Source organism: Anopheles merus, chromosome 2L (genome assembly GCF_017562075.2).
Source record: "Anopheles merus strain MAF chromosome 2L, AmerM5.1, whole genome shotgun sequence".
Taxonomy (NCBI): domain Eukaryota; kingdom Metazoa; phylum Arthropoda; class Insecta; order Diptera; family Culicidae; genus Anopheles; species Anopheles merus.
The window spans coordinates 20,866,886-20,890,400 of NC_054083.1; the positions used below are offsets into that span (position 1 = coordinate 20,866,886).

Below are 23,515 nucleotides of genomic sequence, written 5' to 3' on the forward strand. Positions count from 1 at the left end.
TTGCTTCATTGCACCGCACGGAATGAGGGTTACTGAACTCACTCCTTACCATAACCACCTGTCGATGGGGTTCGTTGCTCGTTCATCGTTCATAGGAACTTCAAAATGTGTCCTGGGAAATCGAAACAAGACAGAACCCAATTTCTCTGCTAAGTACGGGTGACACATCGTGACCGATAAGCCTTCTCCCCTTTAACGAAACTCTTGTGTGATCATTCAATTTCACCGTCAACTTGGGGGAAACTTAATAACACCCTTTGTGGATGGCTCGTTTTGAGAACCTGATTAAAATTGATTCGTTGCTTTCTGATGCACCTGCGCTCACGAGACTTTGCACGAGACGATGCCCTGTCTATTCGTTGGTTGTTTTTCTTTTCCTCCGGTTTTTGTTTTGTAGGCTAATCGAGTTATAATCGCAGAAATCAATCAATGCACCCAATCTGGAGCTGAACGCAACCCATTATCCTCCCCACCCCCTTGCTTGCAGGTGCTTAGCCAGGGGCAGGCAAGAAAATTGGAATAAAATGATTAAATTAATTTTCCCAGCGTCCAAACCGGCCTTCCATTCTTGGGAGTATTTTAACCCCGCTGGGCAACTCGAGGAGATACCCGGGGGACTCAGAAATTGGGTCAGAGCCGGGTCGTCTCGCCTATCGCCCGGCCGCTTTCGTTGCGGCACCTTCGAAGCTTATCGAGCATTTTTCGAAACGACCTTTTGTTCGTTTCGGGTTTGGGGTTGATTATTCTTTTGGTGTTGCCGACAGCACGCGCACTATGTGTGCGGTTTGGTGGTTGATTTAAATGGTGTTAATACATGATGGAATTGATTTTTGAACCGTGTTTATATGGGTGGATTAGGTGTAGCTTTGAACGGGGTTTGAAACGATGCAACGGTGCTGCACTTGTGCGGTGGGAAGAAAGAGAGGGTTCGTCTCTTTACGGACTGTTGAAGTCTTTTGATGGTGGCGTTCAAATGGGAAATGTATTTTTACTCGTTTTGATATGCATTATTTCGATGAAAGTTTGGAATTTTAAGTTGGCTTTGGGGTTAAGTTTGGAATAAGAAGAATTGATCTGTATGTGACATTTGGAAAAATAACAACAAATTGTATAGTTCAATAAACTCTTATATTCTGTTAGAAAAATTGTTTTGTGTGTTGGAGTAAATAACAATAGTCCAATAAGATCATACCAAACCAAACTAATTCATCTTTTTTTCTTAAACACACAGTAGAACACTCCAAAATTACGTCAGACGAGATGAGAATCAGAAGCTTCGGTAATGATCAGTATCATATTGGCAGGGAAGAAAGCAACAAAACAACATCGATCAATCGTTTTGATCTATTTTTACCAAACAAAAAAAAAGAAAAAAAAAAGAAAAACCAAAGCAGGAAAAGCATTGCGTGCAGATCGCTGATTTATCGCTGCAAATCATTTAGTGTGCGAGTGCTTGCAAACAAGAAGCAACACCACCAACAATAAAAAAAAAAAAACCCTAAAAAGCTGTTCCCAACAAGCAGAAGCCGCCAAAATGGAAAACGATTTGTCTATAACTATAATGTACCGGTTAGCTTTTTGCTGGATCGGATTTTGGAGTGCCCGGGAGGGTGAGGCAGTTTCTCGCTCAACGCGGCTGGATGAATGGTCAGTCCTTTTTCTTCCAGCGTGTAATATCTATTCTCGCGCACCTCTTTGCAAAGAATAATTTTGCGCCGTTTTGCTCCAGCCGGCGCGTGAACACGTGTTTCCAATTATCTTGTTATTTCGAACGTGAACCTTGGCTGGGCCGGTAAAGCTCCAGACGATGAATTGCCCACATTTGAGGGGAGTAGGGAACGATTCGTTTCCTGTGGGGTGTGGCAACGCAAGGGAGCGTTTCTTTTAGCGTCGGTTGTAAGCCGGTTAGAAAAACGGCAACGGCAAAACAGCATAAAATGTACGAAAATCCCATCCAAACGATAACGATCGTGGGCAGAAGCTTAACCCCGAAGAGCAGCGGCGAAGAAACAGCTCTTCATAAACTATCGGAAACGTGAGTGGGAATCTTGAAGGGATCAGTGGAGTGCTTGGAATGACGGTGATCTTGCGTATCTTGCACGGGGAGTGACTCTTTAATCTTGCCATTTTTAATAAGGTTAACGTTTTAATAAATAACAAAAAAGAGAACTCCTCTCCGTCTATCTAGTGGGCATCGGGAAGCCTAGAAGGGGTTGCAGTAGGTCATTAGATCGGTGCCTAGTGGGCAGGGCGTTCGTTTGAAATTGATTTGCAAAAGGCTAGCACGATCGCTAGCAGATCGTACGAGAGAGAGAGGAGTTTATTTTATAATCATCGGGCCCGGTAACTTTGGACGATCGGTTTCGCTGGCGTCTTGCATGCGGGCTCGATTCGTCCACTGATCCTACGGGTCTGCTCGGCTGACCCAATTATAGGGTTTGCATTGGAGCTAATGAGGAATCGTCGTGTGATAGAACTGTCCCGATTCCATCCTTTCGGCTCAATGCAAACCCACGCTCGGACTAAGGTCGGGACTAATGGTACATCGGGAAGAGAAATGATTGCATGTAGTAGATATTTCTTATCTTCTCGGCTCAGTGGTGCGGAGAGATCGTTCGCAGAGCCATGAAAGGAGTGAGTTATTTGAAAGGACTCTATTAATCAAACTGCATCTCGAATGTGCTCTGTTCTCTCTCACTCTCTTTGCAAGAATTGAAGTTCATAGAATCACAAGCACAGATAGTCAAGAACGACGAGTGAAGTGCACTCAGCTCAGCCTCAGGTACCATTGGGAATTGGGTAGAGTGTGCAGAACTTGATCGATGATCAGGTGTCGGCAGCGGAGCTCCATCATCGGGTGTAAACCTTAGGTTAAGCTTTAAAGTGCCGCTAGATCTTTCGCCCGAACGAACGGGCATAGGCCCCGCACCTTCCTAAAACCCTGGGAGCTTTCCCAAGAAACAATCCAGCAGCCTGCTGCTCTTGATCGAATTACCTCCCAGCTCTGGTCAGTCATCTGTGGGCGCGAAAGAGCCGCTGGCCGCTTGCGGAAACAAAACCCCAACAAAAGCAGGGAAGCAAAAGTGAAGATTTGCAACACGCAGACGCGAAATTAGTCTAATGATTAATTGGTGCGATGGAATGGCGCGCTCTTCGGTGGCTAACAAGCACCGCTGCCGGGCGCTTCTAAGCAACGGTTGTTAGGGAAATAAGGTGATGATAGGCTTGGCGCTCCTTCGGGAGCTGCTGGCACAGAGTTGGCCCTATTTTTAGATTCGGTCCGGTGTGGTGGCTTAGATGCTTCCCAAAAAGAACAGCGACGTCCTGTCATTGAGGCGGTCTGCGTAATGGATCCCGAAGAATGCACACACCACGATGGCACGAAGGGTTTCGTATGTTGATCGTGATCTTCGCCAAAATGGTTGGCGAATACGATCGGAAAGTCAGGAACGGGATCTTTCTCTGAGCGCAGAGGGACCATTAGAGGTATGTCGGAAACGATCGACTCTACTAACGCTACGGTGGAATGGGCTTTCGGAGCGTGGAAATTTGTAGCTTTTTTTTCCCGTTGGAAAACAAAAAGAGCAACACCGTTTGAACTTAAAAGGGTCAGGTGTATGTTATGGGAACATTTTTTGTTGTTGCTGTCGTCGTTGTCGTTAGGTGCGCTGTGTGTCTGAACCTCGCTCAAAAAAAAAAAAAAAAGAGGGGTACGTGAAAAGTCGACAAATAATAATTGCCATGATTAACAATGTCCGTGGCGGATTGTCGTAAATGGTACAAACGAGCTAGCAGGTTGATGGGGGTAATATTTTTTGCCACCCGACTCTTCTGTCTCACCTCACCATTATGGTAAAGAACAAGTTGGTCTCCCACAAACGCCCACGGAAAAAACAGGCAGCAACAAACACTGGCACGAGGAGCTGTGGCGTTCTTTGGCGAAGATCTCCGCGGTCTAACGGACCACGCGGCAGTGTGCAAATCCCGGGAAAACAATTTTACTTTCACGGTGTTTGCTATTTGAGCGGTATACCCGTCCTTCCGTCGCCCGTTCCGTTGTTTGCCGCTATGGGAAAGGCAGAACGCAAATTGAAAAGTATCGAACACACGGAGTGAAAAGCCAGCCCATTGAGTGACGCTCAGCACAGTGTGTGTATGCAGCTCGAGCCGCGCTGTCGATCATTAAATAAATTGACTTTCGCTCCGTTTCCTCCACACACACACACATACAGCCCTGCTTTGCCATCCCCGAGCACTACCGCCAAACGGGCGAACAGAAACATCGATCGCTCGACGGATGATGATTTATCCTTTGCTGCTCGTTGCTACCAGATAACCGTTTGCGCCGTGATTACTGTTAGGTTGGAGCTAGGTCTGTGTGTGTGTGTTTGTGCTGCGATTATTCCTTTTGCACCATGCGCGCTATTTGATTTTCCCGGGGTAGGAAGGTTCAGTTGTGGGGCTGTGGTAGACAAGTGAATGTGATGTAAGGAGCGGATGGGTTTGCTAACTGTTTCGCGGGAAAAAACAATTAGACAAAACTGTAAAACCTGGTAGAGGATTGTCACTTTGGCAAGTGGGGAGCGAGGAAGGTTAGCTTATTAAAGGGAGAATGGTTTATGAGACAGCTGGACAGAACAGGCAATAAATCATAATATGAAAGGAAAAACTTGGCAAAGCGGATGGCCGGCACCATTTGTTTGTGTGCAGCAATTGCCGCATGCTACATGCATTAGAGGAAAAGCTTGAAAATTGGGTTTGAAAAGGCAATCATTGAAAAAATTCTTTATGAAATGTAGCAAAATAAAGAAGAATATAGATGATACAGTGATCCAACATTAATTTCAAACATTTACCCTTTTTTTCTAGTAATCATCAATCTAGTAATGATCACCAATCTAGTAATGATCACCTAATAAATTTTCATTTTAAAAGCTTAATGCAAAAGCATCAAAAGTATAGTTTAAATCACTTGAAATAATTATGTTTTTTCTATCAATCAGCTATGTTTACTTCAATTTAATTCTTAAATTTGTTTTGAGTGATTAAGTTTCTTCACATTGCCTTAATATTGTGAAGAAAAAAGTGAACATAGTTTGGTGCCATGACCAGGATACAATTTCATTGAACAGTACCTTTTGTTCTCTTACATCCTCCAAAGCATAAAATATTACTTCATAATATGACCATCGAACGGATGATGTCACTCTCTGTTTATTACAAAATCCTTACACCAACGAATGGGCTGGTTAGGTCAAGCTTTATCCCAACCTTTCCCAACGTACCGTTTGACGTGATCGTTGACAAATCAAAACGGCTCACTTCAATCCGATACCGGTTCCGGTGAGCTTAGTGTCCATTTTTTCTTTCTTCTCAAGATCGAACACTATCGAGTTGACGGCTTCATTGCGACGGGCGGTGACACGGTCAATTAAAACGTCGGCCAAGATTTCCATCCAGCCTACCCACACACCTTCCAGCTAATCTTCAGCTGGAGCTCAGCCCAGGCCCGTTGTGTGGCGTTATGATCTGTCCCGCTTTCTGTTGCAGTGCAGCGGCGGGATTTCGCACGGGAGAGATATTTCGCGCGACACGCTGAGTGCCATTGTTGAAGGCAAATAAATCGGGTCTGTATTCAATCTGGACCGGCCGGGGGAGGTTTGAGAGCAGTGCTCTAAGATCTAACGGCCTGTGAGATTAAAGGAGGACGTGAGGCGCATGCGCTAAAAAAGCCGACACACGAAACGTGTCGAAAGTCGGCCGGGCATTAAGGCCTGGGCCAGCTTTAGCGCGTCATCGTTTAGGGGAGGCAAAAAAAAACGAAGACAAACGGTTGCTTAGGGCACGGGACTTTGAAGTTAATCTGCACAACTTCGGAGAACTTCTGGTGCGCTGTAACTCACGTCTCTGTATCGTACGGCTGGGATGGCTTAAAGTGAATAACCGAAACCCTCTCTTCAGCCTTTGGAAGGGGGCCGAGGGGGAGACCAGTAAGACGTCAACGGTATGAAGAAATATAGCACATGTTGCTCGGCAGCACGTCCTGGATCGCGACATTTCAACCGTCGTCCGCCGGCAACTCTGTGCTCAGCGTTTTGTCCCTCCGCTTCCAATGCCCGTTTATTATAATGCAAGAGCAGAACCACACAACAATTGTTGCGTTCCGTTCTCTCCATCTCACTGTTTTTTTTTTATGGCCCCTTCGATATCAATCCCCCCCTTCCCCCTCCCAAAGGCATTCCTGTCACCGACAGATGGCGCGACGTGTTTCGCTCAACATGAAAGTGCATCTTGGCTCCAACCTGCAACCCACACCGGCATTGCGGGGAAAGAAATTGCCGACATTCATTTGTCACTTTACTCTGACTCGGCGCGGTGAAATAACTTCATGTTCTGTAACGCATCGTACGTGCAGCACGGTACATGCGGCTGGGCAATGTGAGCGGGATTCCTTGTTGGAGTGTTTTTTTTCTTCTTCCTCTTCTTCATTCTGTTCTGTACTCCAGCCGCAGTTCACGCGAGTTCGAACCGTGTCGCGGTGTTCGTTTGGCGGTTGGAGTTTGAGAAGAAGCATTTCTTCCCCGTTGCGTTGTGGTTGCCAGTGGTGACCGTTGGTGACATCCTCAAGTACATAACCTTACCGTGACATTTATTCTACCTCTCTGCCCGGTGTACCTCTTTTTTTGTTGTCTGTTGTATGCTGGCTCTTCCACCGCCTTACAGCAACCAAATCGAACCACAAAGACGCTCTCCGGTGCCCGGCTTTCGGGAGGCAGTGTCCGCTTAAGATGTTACACTATTTCCCACCGTACCTTTGTGGAGCGATACAATTGGGAGGGGGAGAGGGGGGTAGTTTAACAGCATATTTGTCGACCGTTTGGTCGCTGGCTCTGTAGTGCTTGTGCCATTATGTTGTTCGCTCCCTGGGGGTGGGTCCGAGAGGGTCCGGATGGACACACAAAAAAGGGAAGCAAAACCACGGTAATGTGCGCTGGATGTAAACGACGATGTCGCGGCCGTTGTTCGGGGCTAGATTAAATCTGTCATCTTCACCTCTCGCGCGGCTGGTGCGTGTTGCCGAGCGGTCGATGTCACTTGCACTCGTGCTGCACTTGTGAGGATTTTGGATGGAGGGGGTTTTGTGTGATGCCGTAGAAAGCTTTAGATTGCTAAGCAATTGTAGCTTTATATTGCTTCTTTCGGGGGGAAATTGAGGCGTTATGCAAACAAGTAAACAAGATATGCTTTCCGCAGTTGCTTAATAACCTTCATTCAGTGTTTGTGTGTGCTACTATTCTGCATGACGTAATCTGATGTTTAGTACTTGATATCAGAACGGACGAAAAAGTACTTGAAATATAATGAGGAACTAATTTGTTTGAGTTAAGATAGTTGTACACGATGTTTGTTTTTATGTTTTTATAACATTGAATTCCATTCCAAGGAGTTATGATGTGAAGATAATGCTCAAAATGTTGAATTATGAATAGGTTTTTTAGAATAAAAAAGGAAGTCAATTTCAAATTGAATCAGGAAGTAATAATAACTTTACATTTATTGAATCAATTTGTTAGAAATAAAGATGTATTATTTTTTGTATTTATACCTTATAGTTTTGGTACTAATGATTTGGTGTAAAGATTTGGATAACTGTTGTCAAAATGTGTCATTACAATAAACAAAAATGTGTGAAACAGAGATTCGAATAATATTTACTTAATGATAGCGTTATTGAATATAGGTCAAGGTCACATTATCACCATTATCTCTTAGAACGCGAATCCAACGGACAAATTCAATCCCGCACATGCCATCCAATCGGTAATTGGTTCTCACACTTACTTGAGCACCTTTTCCCCGGCATGAAAAAAGCTCGTCACATTCTGCCCTTGTGAAAAACGTAGAAGCTTAACCGGGTGGAAAACCGTCATTTCCCGTTGCCAGTTTTATTACATTTCAAATGTCTTCCCTTTTGCTTTATCGATTGCGGCTTATCGATTCTTGAAGGTGCCACTAACGGCCGTCTGCTAGACAGCCACTCACACAGCACAGATATGCTCACCTGAAAAAGCAAGAAGAAAGAAAGAAAAACAAACGTGTTAAATAGAGGATGGAAAAGTGCAGCGCTGCGAATGAAAACGGAATCCGCTAAAAGCATATCAAATAACACTGACCCATCCGTTAGGAATGGTGACAGAGCAAGAGGTGAAGCAGAAACACACAGAGATAGAGAGTGATAAATACATTCCAATCGAGATTGCACTGATGGGCCAATAAGTCTAGCATCGGCTAGCCCCTTTCTTCAATTATTTCACATTCTTCGCTAAGTGGTCGTGCGGTGCAGCAAGGGTCCGCATAGTGGTCTTCTCATCCCAACCGCTACGTGATCGATTGATTCGGAAGGGTGAAAAAACCCCACCAACTGCCACCTTCACGGCGTAGTAAGATGGATTGGCGCGATTTATAACATTTTTCTTCGCCCGTCCATGGTGCAAAGGAACGAACTTGCTTTCCCAGACGCGAAATGTCAAACATACTACTGGCCTACTTTATTGCTGTTGGGGGGCAAAACGGGCCTGTGCCTGTGGGTGTGTGATGTGTGACATAAATCGGTGCTAAATCAGAGGTATTAAAACGATTTATTGATTTATCGCTCATCGGAGGGTTCATTGTTGTACCAAAGATGGAAGTAAAAGCTGTTTCTAATAGGCAGGGAATGATTGGGACTTTGATTGTCGCCAGCCTCACGATCGTCAGCAAAAAGTGCATGAAAAAAACAGTAGCTAGTCGACGTGTGATTGCACTATGAAGGTGAAGATCAAGGTGTAAAAGGAAAGCAATCCCTTAAAAGTGATCTGGAGCTTTAACAGTTGCATAACAACAGGCGCTTAGCCTATTACAGTGTGTGCAGATGCGAATCGATTGGTTCTGTTGATGCATCCATGAATTGCCCCACTTTCTAGGGTTCGTTTTTGCTTTCTTTACCATACCAGGCGGATCATTACCTTCGTAAGCATCGGGAGTATCATGAATATGCACAATAAATTACAGCAAACGAACCAGGCAGGCAAAGCGCACCACACTGATATGTGTCATTTTAGCGTCCATTGGCAACACTAGTCTGGGGAAATTACACTCATCTCCACACGCGCATCTTAATGCCGGGGCGGTTAATTGAAAAAAGGTTAAACTCCGCCACAAAACAAGGGAAAAGAGGAATCAAAAGTTGGTCACAGCAGCGTCCAAAGCGAGGCCGGAAAGCGTATCATTATGTAGCCCTTATCATCGGTGCGCGCGAGCGTCTAATTATCATAAAACCCTTCTGCTGATAACACAATTGAGGGTTGCTGTTTGTGCTAGTGTTTCGATCGTGTATCTCTTTGTTGTGGTTGCTGCTGTCCCTTTTGCAGCAGAAGCAGCCTAACCGTTCCCTTCTGTTGGTAGATTTTCATCAAGCAAAGCTTTCCGCATTGAGCGTTTTTTTTTCTTCGCTCCGCTTCTCTGCCCTATCTACACCCATTTCCACTCATTCGCGCTGTCCTCCTTGGGGCGGTCGTATTGAGCAAAGCGGACAGCACCTCAATGCTGAAGAGCAGCGAGCGTGGAACTATCAAAGCCACCCTTCCCAACCTACTATCACTACCACAGCGTTTGATCTGCCACCGGAACTGAGCGAAAACAACAACTGCGGGCAGAAGGAAAAACCTACATAAATCAGGCGCGTGGAAACACGGGGAACCACCGGACCGGTGAGTTTTCCCACCATTTGAGCTATATGTGTATCACGAGTTTGTGTGGAATCGGTTTGACACGGAAAATCAGCAGCAGAACCAAACATTTGACACCTTTTTTGAGGAATTTCTCCATCCCTAGGTGTTGGTGTTGCCGGTGGTAGTGGTTTACTGGATTTCGCTGCGGTAGGTGCTGCCTGCCTCCCACAACGTTTTATGGTGGTGCCGTTGATTGTTTCCTGCCTTCCGGCTTGGAAACGGTGCTGCTAATTGAGCGACAAGTCTACGCCACGGAAGCGTAGCTAATCGGTAGGCACAAGTATGCACACCGTTTGTCTTTTGTGAGTTTTTTCTTTCGTTTTCTCCTCATTGATCACACTAGAAGTTGAAGAAAATGTAGGAAAACGATGCTCGGAAGCGTTTCTTCACGGCTGGGAAGTTCGGACGTTATGTAGTCTTTCTTTAAAGAACATCAAAAACAAGCATATAGAATCGTTCTCGGAAGCGTAAAGCATCGGATCTGTACTAGAAGGCGGTTTTGTTCTTCGTGTTTGAATTTGTTTAGAACTGTCTCATTACGTTGCAGATTTAGGGTTGTTTGCTTGTTTGTTTGCACAGTTGATTAGCTATCCTCAGTTCGGTTTGCCTCATTTACAGCTCTCCAGCATAAGACCCTAGGTTAAGCCTGTTTCCAATTTCCATTAAGCGCAGCGACCTATTTCCGTTCGAATTTGCAAAACGAAAGGATAATCCGTCACGTTGCGCCTAGCAGGTATGCAATCTGCAGCCCCTAAACGGACCTTCACGGTTTAGCGTGATTGTTCCGTTTTTTTTCGCCACTGCAACCCGTTCAAAGCTTCCACATCTGCATGCCACCGTTGTTGATGCAGTTTTTCCACCTCCACGATCGTTTTCTTTATTGCAAAAGCGTTTTTCCAAGCGGCTGGCCTTAATCGGGACCCGCCGTTGTGAAATTACTTTCACGCTTGTTTCCGGTAAGCCGCCGTACAGATTGTGTAACACACGTGCGATCCGTGAGTGAGCATTCGTGGTAGAGATTTTTTTGTGTGCCAATTTTTACAAACGATTTTTTGCCACACTGCACTCGTTACCGATTGGAGCGCGTTGTGTAGTCTGCGTTAAAATGGTGCGGGTTTTGTTTTTGGCTGAGGTTCGTCTCCGTTCCACCGGACGCACGTTACATACACGCCTTCAAACCCATTAGGGTCACTTGGTTTGGGTGTGAGTGTGTTTGCCGGTGCCGGGTGTATTTTGCAAAATGTAATAAGTGCGTGTATGCTATGGATTAGACGGGGGGAGTGATAATAGCGCCGGCTAGCTGCAGCGTTGATTGTGACAGCAGCAAAATAACTGTTGAAGGGATATAATGCAATTTGACGTAGCCTTATGTTAGGGATGCATCTAAAGTACCATTGATTGTTTAATTGGTTTTGAGAAAAAAGCAGATTAGAATTTACAGATTAAAAATAAAATGAAAACAAAATGAAAAGGTATTTTGTCTGTTTTGTGTGAGCCACTGGAAAGATTCACGAAATAACAACAATTTGTGGATTTTCTCTCGGCTGACATTGAACAATTTTATGCAAACGAAACTCCAGCAAAAGTGGGTTGTGGTTTTGGTGCTGTAGCCCAAAAATATGTTCAACACTCCTGTGCCATATTGTCATCTCTACTGTGGCTGTGAGTTTATACTGTTGTGGTTTTAGGGAAGTGCTAGTGTGCTTGAGGTCGTTGCGAAATACTTTCCTATGGTTTGCAGAACTCGGTCAGTTTGTTCAAAGTTTTTTTTCCCGATTTTTTTAAACTATCTTTAGTGTTACCTAGACCATCAGTTTGGCAGACACGTTTAAATAGTATTATTAAAGATCATAAGTGGTTGATGTATGTAAAGGAATATTTGGAATAGCTATTTTATAATTTAGCTTCTTCAATGGTGATAGTTACAGTCCAAAATTATAACAACTGAGCTAAAAGAAGAATGTTTTTATCATGCTTTATAATTTATTTAATTGTTATGGAGTTTTTACATACTTTTTGGTCCTAACATCAAACCTGTTATTTTGAATTACATTTCTGTTTATGATCTTATGCCAACCAGATACTGCTGCTTCTTCACAACTGACCACTTTAAAGATATTTAGCTATTTTGTTCTTTAAATTAGCAACCAATTAGCAATTGTCCCTATTTGTCACAAACTGTCCGCAGTGATTAGAGTTAAACAAATAGCACACCTTCTTTTCTTCTTGCACCGCTCAAACCAACATCCATCACCTCGTGACTTGGTTTACTTTGGCCAACCACCGCATCTGGACTGTGTCGCCGACAAGAGCGTGTATCGCACTCAAACAAGCAACCAAAAACAAACAAACCAAAAACAACAGCCACTGCAAGCTAACCCCCCCCCCTCTCTGCCGCATTGTTTTGCTTTTAACTGCCAAAAATCATCACCTGGAGCGGTGAAGTGTTGGTGAAGTTGGTTTTTCAACAACTTTCTTTGCACCCCAATTCCGCTCTCTGGGGGTAGTGTGGTGTGTGTGTGCGTGTGTATGTGTGTGGTCGTTAAGCGGTCACATGCAGACCGGTAAACCACGGGCGTCCAAATTCTTGGCGTAAAGTTTTTCGCAACACCGTCCGCTTACTAACCGTTACTTAGCCGAAAAGTCAACTGCACGATGCGAACCGACCCGTCCCGCTACTGACCCGGTCTTGGCTCGCGGTCTGTGGTTCGGTGGTTTGACACCGCGAGCATAACGCCTCCAATCCCTGCGACCCCCTGCGACCTCAGCTAGACGTGGGACAATGCGTGGCTTGATGAATATTCAAACCTTTCGACACTTTCGGCGTTAAGACACTGGGCGTGGGGTGTGTGAAGATTTCGTCGGGGTAATGTTTTGGGGGGGAGCAGTGGACACACCGCTACACGGAAGCATTGTTTCTGGCGGGTTGAAGATCGAGCCAGTGTATCGTGTACCTTTTCCACACCGAAAATCGGGTTAAGAGGAAACTTTCCCGCCATCGGATCGGTGGTGGTGGTGCGATGGCCGTGCATGAGTGGATTGAGGCTTCGAGGCGCGGATTGTAACGGAGCTTGGTGTCTGTGATGGTGGGGTATGGTTTCGGTGGAAGTATTTCCACCCCGCTGCTTTTGGATATTGGAGCTTACTTCACGCAAAGTGTCAACAAAGCAGTTTATGCTCTGCACGATGCTTAGGTTTTGAGTCTTGCAAGAGCCTTCTAAGAGCATCCATGTGCTGTTGCTAACCGTTAAAACTCGGCTATAGCGCTACGGAGTTATGGAGAACCACCGGAACCGTCAGCCGCCAGTGTTCAGCGACAAAATCCTCAGCGCGGCAGCAACCGCCCGTCAAACGTATGACACACTGCCAGCAAACGGTCCGCAAACGGTTGCAAATCTTCTCGTCAACGGATCGGGCTTGTAATTATATCGCTCCGACGAATCTTCGACCCAGGGCAAAGCGCCACCAGACAAAGAGAAAGAGAGACAGAGAGAGAGACTCAGCAAAAGCAACCCGCAATGGAGCGAGTCTCCAGCCTCCGCCACTACCAATCGTATCGTCTTATCGTGTCATCTTATCTTGCGAGATTTTTTTTTATTACGGTCACAGATAATTTATACCGCAGATGCGCAGCTGGAGAAGAAAAAACCGCGCGCTCGAGAAGATACACAGTCCGGACGGGGTTTGGAAGTTGGACAAGCGGTTCTACCGGATTCCTAGGCGATGCTATAGTCGCGCATCTGGGAACCAGGGGACAGGGGTTGGGAGACCCGTGTCACCCGGGAGTCATTGTACCGGCAGGCACTGGGTGGATGCCCGCTGGCAGCTACTGGTTGAGAGAGAGAAAAAAAAAACGCACAGCATAGCATAGTAAAACAAACAAAAGCGACAACCGAACATAGCTCGACGATGCTCTTCTAACACGCTCCGTACGATGGAAGGGACGCCTGGGAAGGGAAGGGAATGTTGACTAGAACTCACATGGCGTGCATGGCGTTCTAGACATTTTCCGGTTGTCTCGTGATTTCCCGCGATATTGATCTTGTTTTAATCGTTTGCTGTTAAGAGAGTGGATTCTTTTTTTGCCTACTTCTCATCTCTTTGCTCTTTTCCCTGTGAACATGAACAGTTTGCGAACATGAAGATATACTATCGGGTATCGCGTTTGCGTTCCAGTGGATGATGCGATAGTATGGAAGGGGGTGGAAAACAAGGAATAGGATTGTTTAATAAAAAGTGCGAGAGTAGGAGGAAATATAAAGAAATCAATACAATTAGCATTAGTCATAGATTCAACAAAAACTAAAACGGACAAAAAAGAGATATTAGTACAAAAGATAATGAGCAAATTTAATAAACTTAACATTAATAACAACTAAGTAACGACGCATCAAGTCGCAAACAAAAACAAATAAATTGTAGATTAGTAGAACAAACCGAGTAAAAAAATTAAATAAGTTAAAAAGTAATAAAATTAAATATAGAAGAAAGAAAAAAAAAGCATTTGAAGTCAAGGCTTTAAGAATGAGAGATTAATAGAAATAAAATACGAGAGAAGAATCGGAGTGAAAAATTAATAAAGTGATGGAAGAAAACTTACTTATTTAGAAGAAAGCTTAAATAATAGAAAAATGAAAAAAAAAACATTGAGCTTTGTCAAACTTGTCTAGTCAATAAACATAATCTTAAAGAAAAAGCATTAGATTTGTAACAGTTAACAAGAAACTTGTAAAGATTATGAAAGGAAAAGAAAGGAGAAAGGAAGAAGGTTAAAATGAAATGAAAGAATGAATCAAAAACAAAGCTACAGAAAAATATGCAATGAAAACAGGCAAAACTAGAAAAAACTATAGACACAAAATAAGATTTATCAACTTGATCATAAAGTGAATAATGTCATCCATCATAACCCTATCAATTGTATCATATCGGTACAATATCTCCTGATTGTAGTCAGTACATGACATTACAATTAGAAGTAAAATATGGAATTCGAACTTTATCGCACACCAACGCAACAGCGTGCTAATCGGTGCTTCCCTTGCACTCGTTAACCACCAGCTCCCTTTGCCCTCTCTTCGCCTCTTCCATAACACATGTCCTAACAGCTCGTAATAAAAGTTAACGAGCGCGTAAATTTAAGGCCGGACGAATCGCTGTGGAGTGGGACAGCACTAGAATAGAACCGAGCGGTTTCGGCCGGTGTGAATGCAATCGACGTGCGAATGTGCGAAGAAAAAACACACAGACACAAAAAGAAAAACTGAACCAACAATAAGATCAAACGGCTAGGTTGGTTGCTATCGTCTTGTGCTGTGGCCGGAGTTTGTTCGTTGGGAATGCCATGCCTAGGCAGCAGTGTGTGGTAGTTTTGATTCGATTTTTGCACCTCCACTTATGACATTTTTCTTCGACCTCCCGGTGTCGAACGGCCGTGTCGTAAATCATCGTCGTGTGCGTGAAGCTGACCGCTGACCACACGGGGCACGGGAATGGCGCCCAGGTTGGCTCCCAACTTTCAGACCCTCAGAAGAACCGAGCGAAGTAGATGGGGAGGCAGTGATTGAGGTGGCGGATGGGAAGATGCAGGACCAGGAATCCGGTGTGGAGCATGTGAATAAAGTAAATACGATCTCGTGAACATGCGAAAATCATGTTGGATGTTCCGGTGGGTTGCGACTCCACGTCGATGAAACAACGCTTTCAGAAACGGTCGGTGGTGCCAAAGGGAAACCGGTTAGCACTAGTTCCTGGCGTTCCTGCTCAGGACCTTCGTTCGTGAGACAGCAAAGTCTGGCGAGATGGTTATTTTTTGTTACTGTGACCACTCTGTCAGAGTGATTTGATTTAATTGAATTATTAAACTTGTAGGATGTACATCTTCATCCGACGGTTCACCCTGGGATCATCCGCTCAGATGACGTTAGCTAAAACTGGGCTGTAATTCTCTTTCATTGCCATTATCGCCATTCAAGTGATGAAGTGCTGAATGGCCACCCTTTTTTTGTGCATGTGTCTGCAGTAGAGTGGTTAGAGCGTGGTGAAGATAATCCGGAATAGATTGAAATAATAATAATGCGCTTAATGTGAGGTTGGCAATGATCTTCGGCAGGGCGTGAAGAAATAGATCATTGTCCCACGTTCCACGAAGAGAGAGGATCGCCGGTTGTATGTGTCTCTCTCATCGCACTAACTTTTCCGCCTGGACGCAAGCCTTTCCCCTGCTACTCGGGGTTTAATCAGTTCTCTCCCACAGCAATTAATCTACGCACCGGGTTGGCGCTGTAAATCTCTTCTGCCCGCCACACGATCCTTTCCGAAGGTTCGCGCCGTGTACATGAAAGGGCAAACATAGCAGCAAGGACGGTGAAGTGGCGAAGAAGCGTCTACGTAATGCTGCCATCTTCCCAAGCGTAACAGCTGCCCCGGCTTGCATGAACCACGCCCGGTTTTGGACCTTCCGATGCGAACCAGTTGCAGCCCGAAGACCCGCAGAGTTCAGAGACCTTGAGCACGAACTTGGGCATACTGCTGCTGCTGCTGCTGCTGCTGGGATCGCGGTTATTCGTACGTACATATCGGTGGCAGTAGTAGCGGACGACTTTAACGGCCGATTCCTCCCGCCCAATGTGTACCCGGAACGATCGACTCCGTCTCGGAACCACGGTACAAACGTTCTTGGTAGTCGTCTTTTTTTCATTCCCATTTCTGGCAAATCCTCATTTCAATCTCCTACGCCGGCCGGTTGTCGCTTTTGTTGAAACGTCATTAATCGGAGGTTAGACCCCGGGGAAGAGTTGCTTCTGGGACCCTGGAGATGTCAGAAAAAGGTTCCAGAGCTGTGGATCGAGCGCACCGGCGCGCATGAGTGTAGAACGAAAAATGGTTAATTGATATCCATTTGGAAAGGGGGTTTTTGCTTTGCGGAGAGTGAAGTGTTATTCTTTGCTTTCAGATCTTCTCAATGACGTTTGTTGGAGTTTTGGGGAGGATTGAATGCGAAGAGCGCCGTCGGTGTGAAACTGTGTTTTCTTAGCCGGTTGAAGCGTTCGATACGCTTTAATCGCGGCTTGATTATCGCTCGAAGGGTCGTCTAGGTTCGGTTGAAGATCACCACGTACAAAACCCGAAAATCAGAGTGTGATTGTACTTTTACTGGAGTGTGTGTGTGAAGAGTTTAACTGAACGTAAACTATAGCGCGTGCCGGTTTCGAGTGTTACGTTTAACGCTTCAGTGAGATGAAGCATGGTAAGAAATTGATTAGAAGTGAGTTTCAAGAAGCAAAAGGTAAATGGAAGTAGACTCTGACGGTTTGAAAAACACACATACACACGTAGGAGAAGGAACTGTTTGCTCTAGTTTTGCATTGGGCATGGGATTTGCAAGGGATGATGTAGCCAACGGTATCGTAGCAGATTTTAGCCTCTCGTGGAGAAGTGGAGAAGTAGTGGAACGAATCCAGAAATAACTGTAGCTGGGCATTGCGAAATAGATTTTTTTATTCCTAGGTTCCTTTTAAACTCACAGAAACTTAATTTATATTTTATCTGATGAGTAAAAATAACTACAAATATTATAAAGGTTGAATTAAAAGTCTTAAAGATCATTTCTGAATGCTCTTTTTCTGAACTTCTATTTTACAGTTTGTACGATAATCTGACAATGAATGTGCCCTTATTATTGCATACAGACATTCTCACAGTTTGCCAGACTTGAAAGGGAGAATAATGGTTCCCATAGCACAAAAACACACACACACACAAGTCCTTGGAAAGTGGCCAGCCCGACGGGAAATAATGAATCAATTTCGGTTTCATGCTCTTAACGAGCTGCGTTACTTTCCAGCGCAGTATTGATAGAGCCGTTTCATGAGCCAGCCCTTCTCTTGCTGAGCTTTCAAGGACAAAGGTCGGAGCTTTTCGTGTCTGTTTTTTCTTCGGCTTTGCTCCTTCCATCTCCGCACAACGATTATCTTTTATTTGATGTGTCCGGAATCCTAAACACCGACCGCATCCCAAACACCGTCCCCAGCGTGCTGGTCGAGCAGCAAAAGGTCAACAAGTACACCCCATAGTCGGGACCGATCTTGTCTGATCTGTTCAGAAATCTCTGTGTTTTCCCTTCCCATTCCTAGGAACCTTGCTTCATGGAGAAAATGAGCTTTCGAGCGGCTCGGGATGGGCGAAATGAGCGTTAAAGTAAATATATGCTTATGCTGTCCACATTAAAGCGCACCGAGGTCAGACAGCCAGCGACTTGTAGGGCGAGCAGTGGAAGGAGAGTTAAAAAAAAAACAAACTAACGAGAACTACATGGACCCACAGTTTGTGGTAGCATCTGGTAGGCAGGGAGGGCTGCCGGGAGCAGCATCGCACCCGCTGCCGGAAAGGAGGCGTACCGTGTGCAATGGGTGGATTGGAAAACCGCCCTAGGACGGGAAGCATAAACGTCGAGCCCTGTGGGTTGTGCGCGTTCTCGCTGCAAGGGAACCGTGAAATGGAAAGTGAAATTCATCCGCATGTGCAACCGTTAAGTAAAGCATGGGATGGAAAGGGTGAATCGGGGGGCTTGGGAGAAGGCTCGGAGCAAAACAACAGCAAAAATACAGACACGGAAAAAAACATGCACACACAAACACCAATCCTGCCGTGATGCTTTCTCCTGCGCCTTTTTCTTGCCCCAAAAACCAAGGAGTGAAGCAGGGAAACGGTTGTTTTGGGGGGAGGTGCGTTTAGGTTCATCCGGTCGTTTATGCGCTGGATTGCAGTTTTTTTGAGTGTTGTCATTAGAGAGGGGAGAGGGATGAAAGAGTCATGAGTTGGGGTTATATTTTTTGCTTCCATTGCAGCACACTCGGGCATCAGTTTTGTTAGTTTCTGTCAGTTTTTTCTTGTCAGTTATGTTTCCACTGCTCCTTGCAGGGAGAGGGAGTGGTAGAAGAAGGGCACATTTTGGAGCAATTCGAATGAGCAGTGAAATTGTGGTTGACGATGTGGAAGAGAAATACGCCACGATTGTAGATTACTTCGGCTGCACCGTTGCGCTGGAGTGTGTCATAAATGTTATAATAGCAAGGTAGATTTTTTGTAATGATTCATTGATATATTTTTGGAAAAAAATGTTTTTACAGGTTATATTTGTTTTTTTAATCTGTGTAAGAAACCCCTAAATGCCAAGCTTAAAAACTGATTTTTAAAGGATTTAAATTTAAATTTAAAGTAGCAATTTCAATGTAATTATTCCTAAAAATATGGGAAATTGCATATAGTTTATTTTTGAAGTTAATCAAACGGAAAGTTCTCCGTCTCAACTAAATTAATTTTCTTTATCATTGAAAATATTTATTATTTTCTTAATGTACTTTATTCGATTCCCCAAAAAACTGATTCCCCAAAAAAAAAAAATCTTCTAAGCATTTTTAAAGCAACAGAAAATTGTGAAAACAATCAAAATCGAAACTACCTCTCGATTAAAGTAATGTACAAAAGTTCACTGGCTCGCAAGTGAATACCACCATTCACCCTGTTGCCTCGGTGCGGGAGAAACGCGCAATAAAAGCAACGAATGCGTATGGAAACCGCGCAGAACACACGCGCCACACAGGACCTTGCGAAACATTCGTCAGCCGGCTCCGTTCCCATCGGCAGAAGAAGGACGACGACGACGACGACAACGGATCCGGTCCCGGCCGGAAGCCGGCATTTTGCAAACCGGTGCCGGTATCTTACCAGCCGGTGCGCGTCCCAGGCTGAACCGAGCCGAGATGGACGTCGGAATGAAACGTTGTATTGAGGAGGTGAGAAGGAGGAGGAGGAGGAAGGGATGAATTGCGAATCAGAAAACCCTTCAATCAAAATCGTAGCACTGGGCTGAAGTGGAGCTGTTCTCGGGGTTTTGGCGTGTGTGTGTGTGTGTGTGTGTGCTCGTTCTGTTTATTTGTGGACTGAACGCTTGGGTGAGCATGGGTGTCTGGTTGGTTTTTTTTTGTGTGAGGGGAAAAAAGTATTTGCCCTGGTCGAAGTTTTAATTACTGACCAAAAACCTGACGATGACCTCAATTAAAAGGGCCCACTTCGGGCGCCGGCGAATGAAGTGCTCCAAGTGGACACGTGTCTTTCGGGCAACCGTGCCGGCCCAACAGGGGGAAGTAATAATTAAACAAAGAAGTCTTTCGCTCGCTAGAACGTTCCCTTCCCGGGTGAGGCGTGCACGGTTTGAATAGGAACAGGGCGAAAAGAAAAGGAATAACCACACTCGGTGTACACTCGGTGCCGTTTTTGTCATGTCAAATTAATAATTTAAATAAATTCACTGCAAATGATCGTGCGCCACCATGCCTACCTTTTGCAAAACTGGCCTCGAACGCGAACAGCACCGCCAGCAGCGTCACCAGCTTCCACATGGTTGAGCTCCGATTAGTCTCACACACTCACACACTCACAAACACACTCACAGAATGTACCGTTTTTCCGAATGGTTGCAAGAATGTTGCAACTGTTTTCACTGCACTTGAGTTTTGCTTCTTTTTTTCGCAACAAAAACACACCGTTCGCGGTCTGTTTCACTCGCGGGGATGCACACGATGCACTCTGAATTGTTTTTTTGTAGGTCGTTTTTTCTGTGTTTCCTTTTTTCTTGTTTCACTGTCACAAAATGTTTATGCTAAAATAGTCTGAAACTATAACAGAGAATAAAATATAACAAATGTTGAAATTAAATAGGCTCATTAAATGATTATTTATGATGAACTAGTGATGAAAGTTCATTAGAAAATATTTTTTAGAAATACTTATTAGTAATTGCTTCAGGCATTTTAATTTTTAAAACTCCTAAAATAACAACTCCTAAAGGTAACAACCCATAAATAGAATCCATTCTTCAGTAATTATTGAAGACAAACAAATCACAAAAATTAAAACATAGCCTTAAAACATTGCTTTAAAATACAATCATTCGAAATTAATGTATTAAATTAATACAATTAATACAATGTATTAAATTAATACAATCATTCGAAATGAAAAATAATGAACGTTTTGCTCTCTGTATGACATAGATAAATCACAGCAGAGAAAAACAAGGAAACAGCATAATAGAAGAAAAAACGAAATCAACCCGTCATCATCATGGGCGGATGACAAATTTTCGTTGATTATCACGACACGGCTGTGCTTTCTGCAAACGTAACCAAAACCCACTCATACGGTGTCGAGAAGACATGGCACTCCTTCTTGATTTTGTGTGTGTGTGCCATGCAATTTGCAACGATGCGTCTACCACCGTCGCCTGGCTTCCGGTGCATCTTAATTAATCCATCCAGTTCGTTTCTTTTTTTGTTATTTAGCTCAGCAGCGATCGCCAAACGTAACGAAGATAACGATTTTTCGTATATGTGTCTCCGATCGGCGAAAGAATATGACGATCGCCGAGCCAGCAGCAGAGGGAATGTGCAGCAAGCGGAGCTGTTGTCGGGAGCAGGTTCTGGCCACTTTTATCATTTAATTGAGTTTCGAGTCGCTTTGTCGGGCCCAAACACCTACGAAACGATCGCGAAACGGCGCTGCCGTCGCCGAACACAGTCCATTCACTGCACAATTGGTAGTATTTTTGTTGTGTGGTTCGAGTACGTGTTCGGTCTCTGAGATGAGAACGATAACGGAAAGGGTCAAGCGACAAGTCTGTGTCTGGACAAGTGGAGTTCTTTTTTAAGTGAGTTTAAAAATAAAAAGAGCTAAATCTTGATTGGAAAGAGAGAAAGGAATGTAAACGAACTGTTAGCAACCACCAAATCCTTTCCCAACTATTTAACACAATCTGTTTTAAATCGTTAATGAAGTCCAATGACAGAGTCTAATTAGGTTGTGCAATAACTAGTTGTGTCTTTCACTGTTGTCCATAGCAATCACTTTCTGGAGGTACTCAAATTTGAATCCATTTACTTCAATTTTGCACTCTTTCGCACGGGTTTAAGTCATTGTCACCAATTATACACTTCATTCAGTTTGTCCGCTGAAACTTCTGCATAAATTTCAATCAACAAAAACACTCAAAATCACGCACGAAAATCCGTTCACCGCAAAACAATCAAACCACCCAAACGCACCTCTTTCACGTGCGCTCGCACACACCAGTGTAGGGCCAATACTCGTGGCGGGGCTTTGCACTCGCACTCGCAGTCACCGTCACTGGCGGTCGGGAAAAGGCAACAAACTGAAGCGCACTCGGGCGGTCGGGAAGGTATACACAGACACTGCACACGGCGCACTCCGAACGGCTCCACCAACTGGGGTTCGGGGTGAGCTTGGAAGAAACTGGTCCAAGTCCAAGGAGAAATAAATCGAGAATGAATTTTCAATGCCAAGGCTTACGGAATTTATAGAGAAAGCCACGACCGCCACGAACGCGGGCGCAGCGACCGCGAGCGCAATCGGCCAGCAGCTCTCCAGCCTCCCCCCCCGGACCGAACAGTCCCGGACAAGGGGGGTGAGTTTGCTTTTGTTTGCTTTTCACATCTTTCTTTCCTATCCCTCGCTGGTGCCGGAAGAGGCGCAAAAAGGTAGCGGCGTGCAGCCTCCCAGGAGGAGTTCGCTCACCGACACCGTTCGTGGGGCTTCGCTACACACTCTCTGTGAGCTGGCCCGACCGAACGCTCTCCGACGTTCTCAGCCCGAAGCGTAACATCTCCAAATCTTGGCCTTCCCCTGTTTTGTGGCCGATGCTTCGGGAAAAAGAGGATTTGGAGGTTGCACTTTTCTCTGGCGTGATCTTCAATTGAGAGTGGCGCGAGGAAAAGCGAACGATCGTGACGCTCCGCTCCATCTGGAGCGCTCTCATCCTCTCGCCGAATGTAGGGGATGAAGGGGTTAGTGAAGAGCAAAACCTTCTACTCAACTCCCGATTCCACCGAGCGATGCCGAACGAACCGAACGCCGAACACGAAGAAAGGTGGAGAAATGGGAGAGCTGATGAGATTGTGCACGGTCACCGGGAGAGTTTCGAGTTGGAGTACATGTGCCGCCGATGGGAGAAAGTGTGAGCCGAGGACGGGTGGACCAGTGCACACCGGATGCAAGTGCAGCTGAGATTGCAGCAGCATTGCACCGCACTCTCACGGTCGGTTGTTCGCTTTTGGGGGGCTGGAAAAAGGTTATTTTCTTTCTCTCTCAGTCTGTCTCTTTTGCACTCCGCACTGGCGCTCCGTGCGTGTGGGTGTTTTGCGTTTTGTGTGTGTATTTTTGTGCGTTTTCGCACACTGGACCGTAGGCGTTTTAGGTGGTGGTCAAAATGGTAGTGTGGGCTCTAGCATTGTATGTTTTGTTTCACTGAGTTTTAGATCACTGTAGAGTTTTCCAACAGTGTAAGATATTTTGCAAGGCAGCATAATTAACAGCTATCTTCAGTTGCGTTTGAAATTGATAATACGAGTTAAAGAATTATGTTAACTTAAGCTTCAATAAAGTATTTTGAGAACCTCGATTTGATCTTATTAACGATTATTATTCATGAGACGACGCATACTGCTTGACTTCCTGTTTAGCAAACTCTTTTAGTCTTCTCATAATACTTGATTTTCGTGGATTTTTTGCAACAGTTTAAAGTCTATTTTAGCCTAAGTTGTATTCAACTATTTTTTTAAAATTTCTGCATTAGCGTAAAAACATCTTAGTTGAGCCTTCATTGTATTGCATTTCATAAACAAATGTTAAGCCTTATACATGTTTTATTGATCAAAATGCTAAAATAT

The 23,515-nt window shown here is 44.7% G+C and overlaps 1 protein-coding gene across 1 annotated transcript in view; it reads right to left on the minus strand.

Annotated features, from left to right (window-relative positions):
* The window catches only part of LOC121593994 (agrin), a 48,872-nt gene extending 26,750 nt beyond the window's left edge, over positions 1–22,122 (minus strand). Inside the window, exons 1-2 of the mRNA XM_041916826.1 lie at positions 21,875–22,122; positions 20,113–20,449 (exon numbers count right to left, since the gene is read on the minus strand). Coding sequence (XP_041772760.1) covers positions 20,113–20,173 — 61 coding nt within the window. The 5' untranslated portion in view covers positions 20,174–20,449; positions 21,875–22,122. The remainder of the gene's footprint in view (positions 1–20,112; positions 20,450–21,874) is intronic.
* Positions 22,123–23,515: the final 1,393 nt, after the last annotated feature.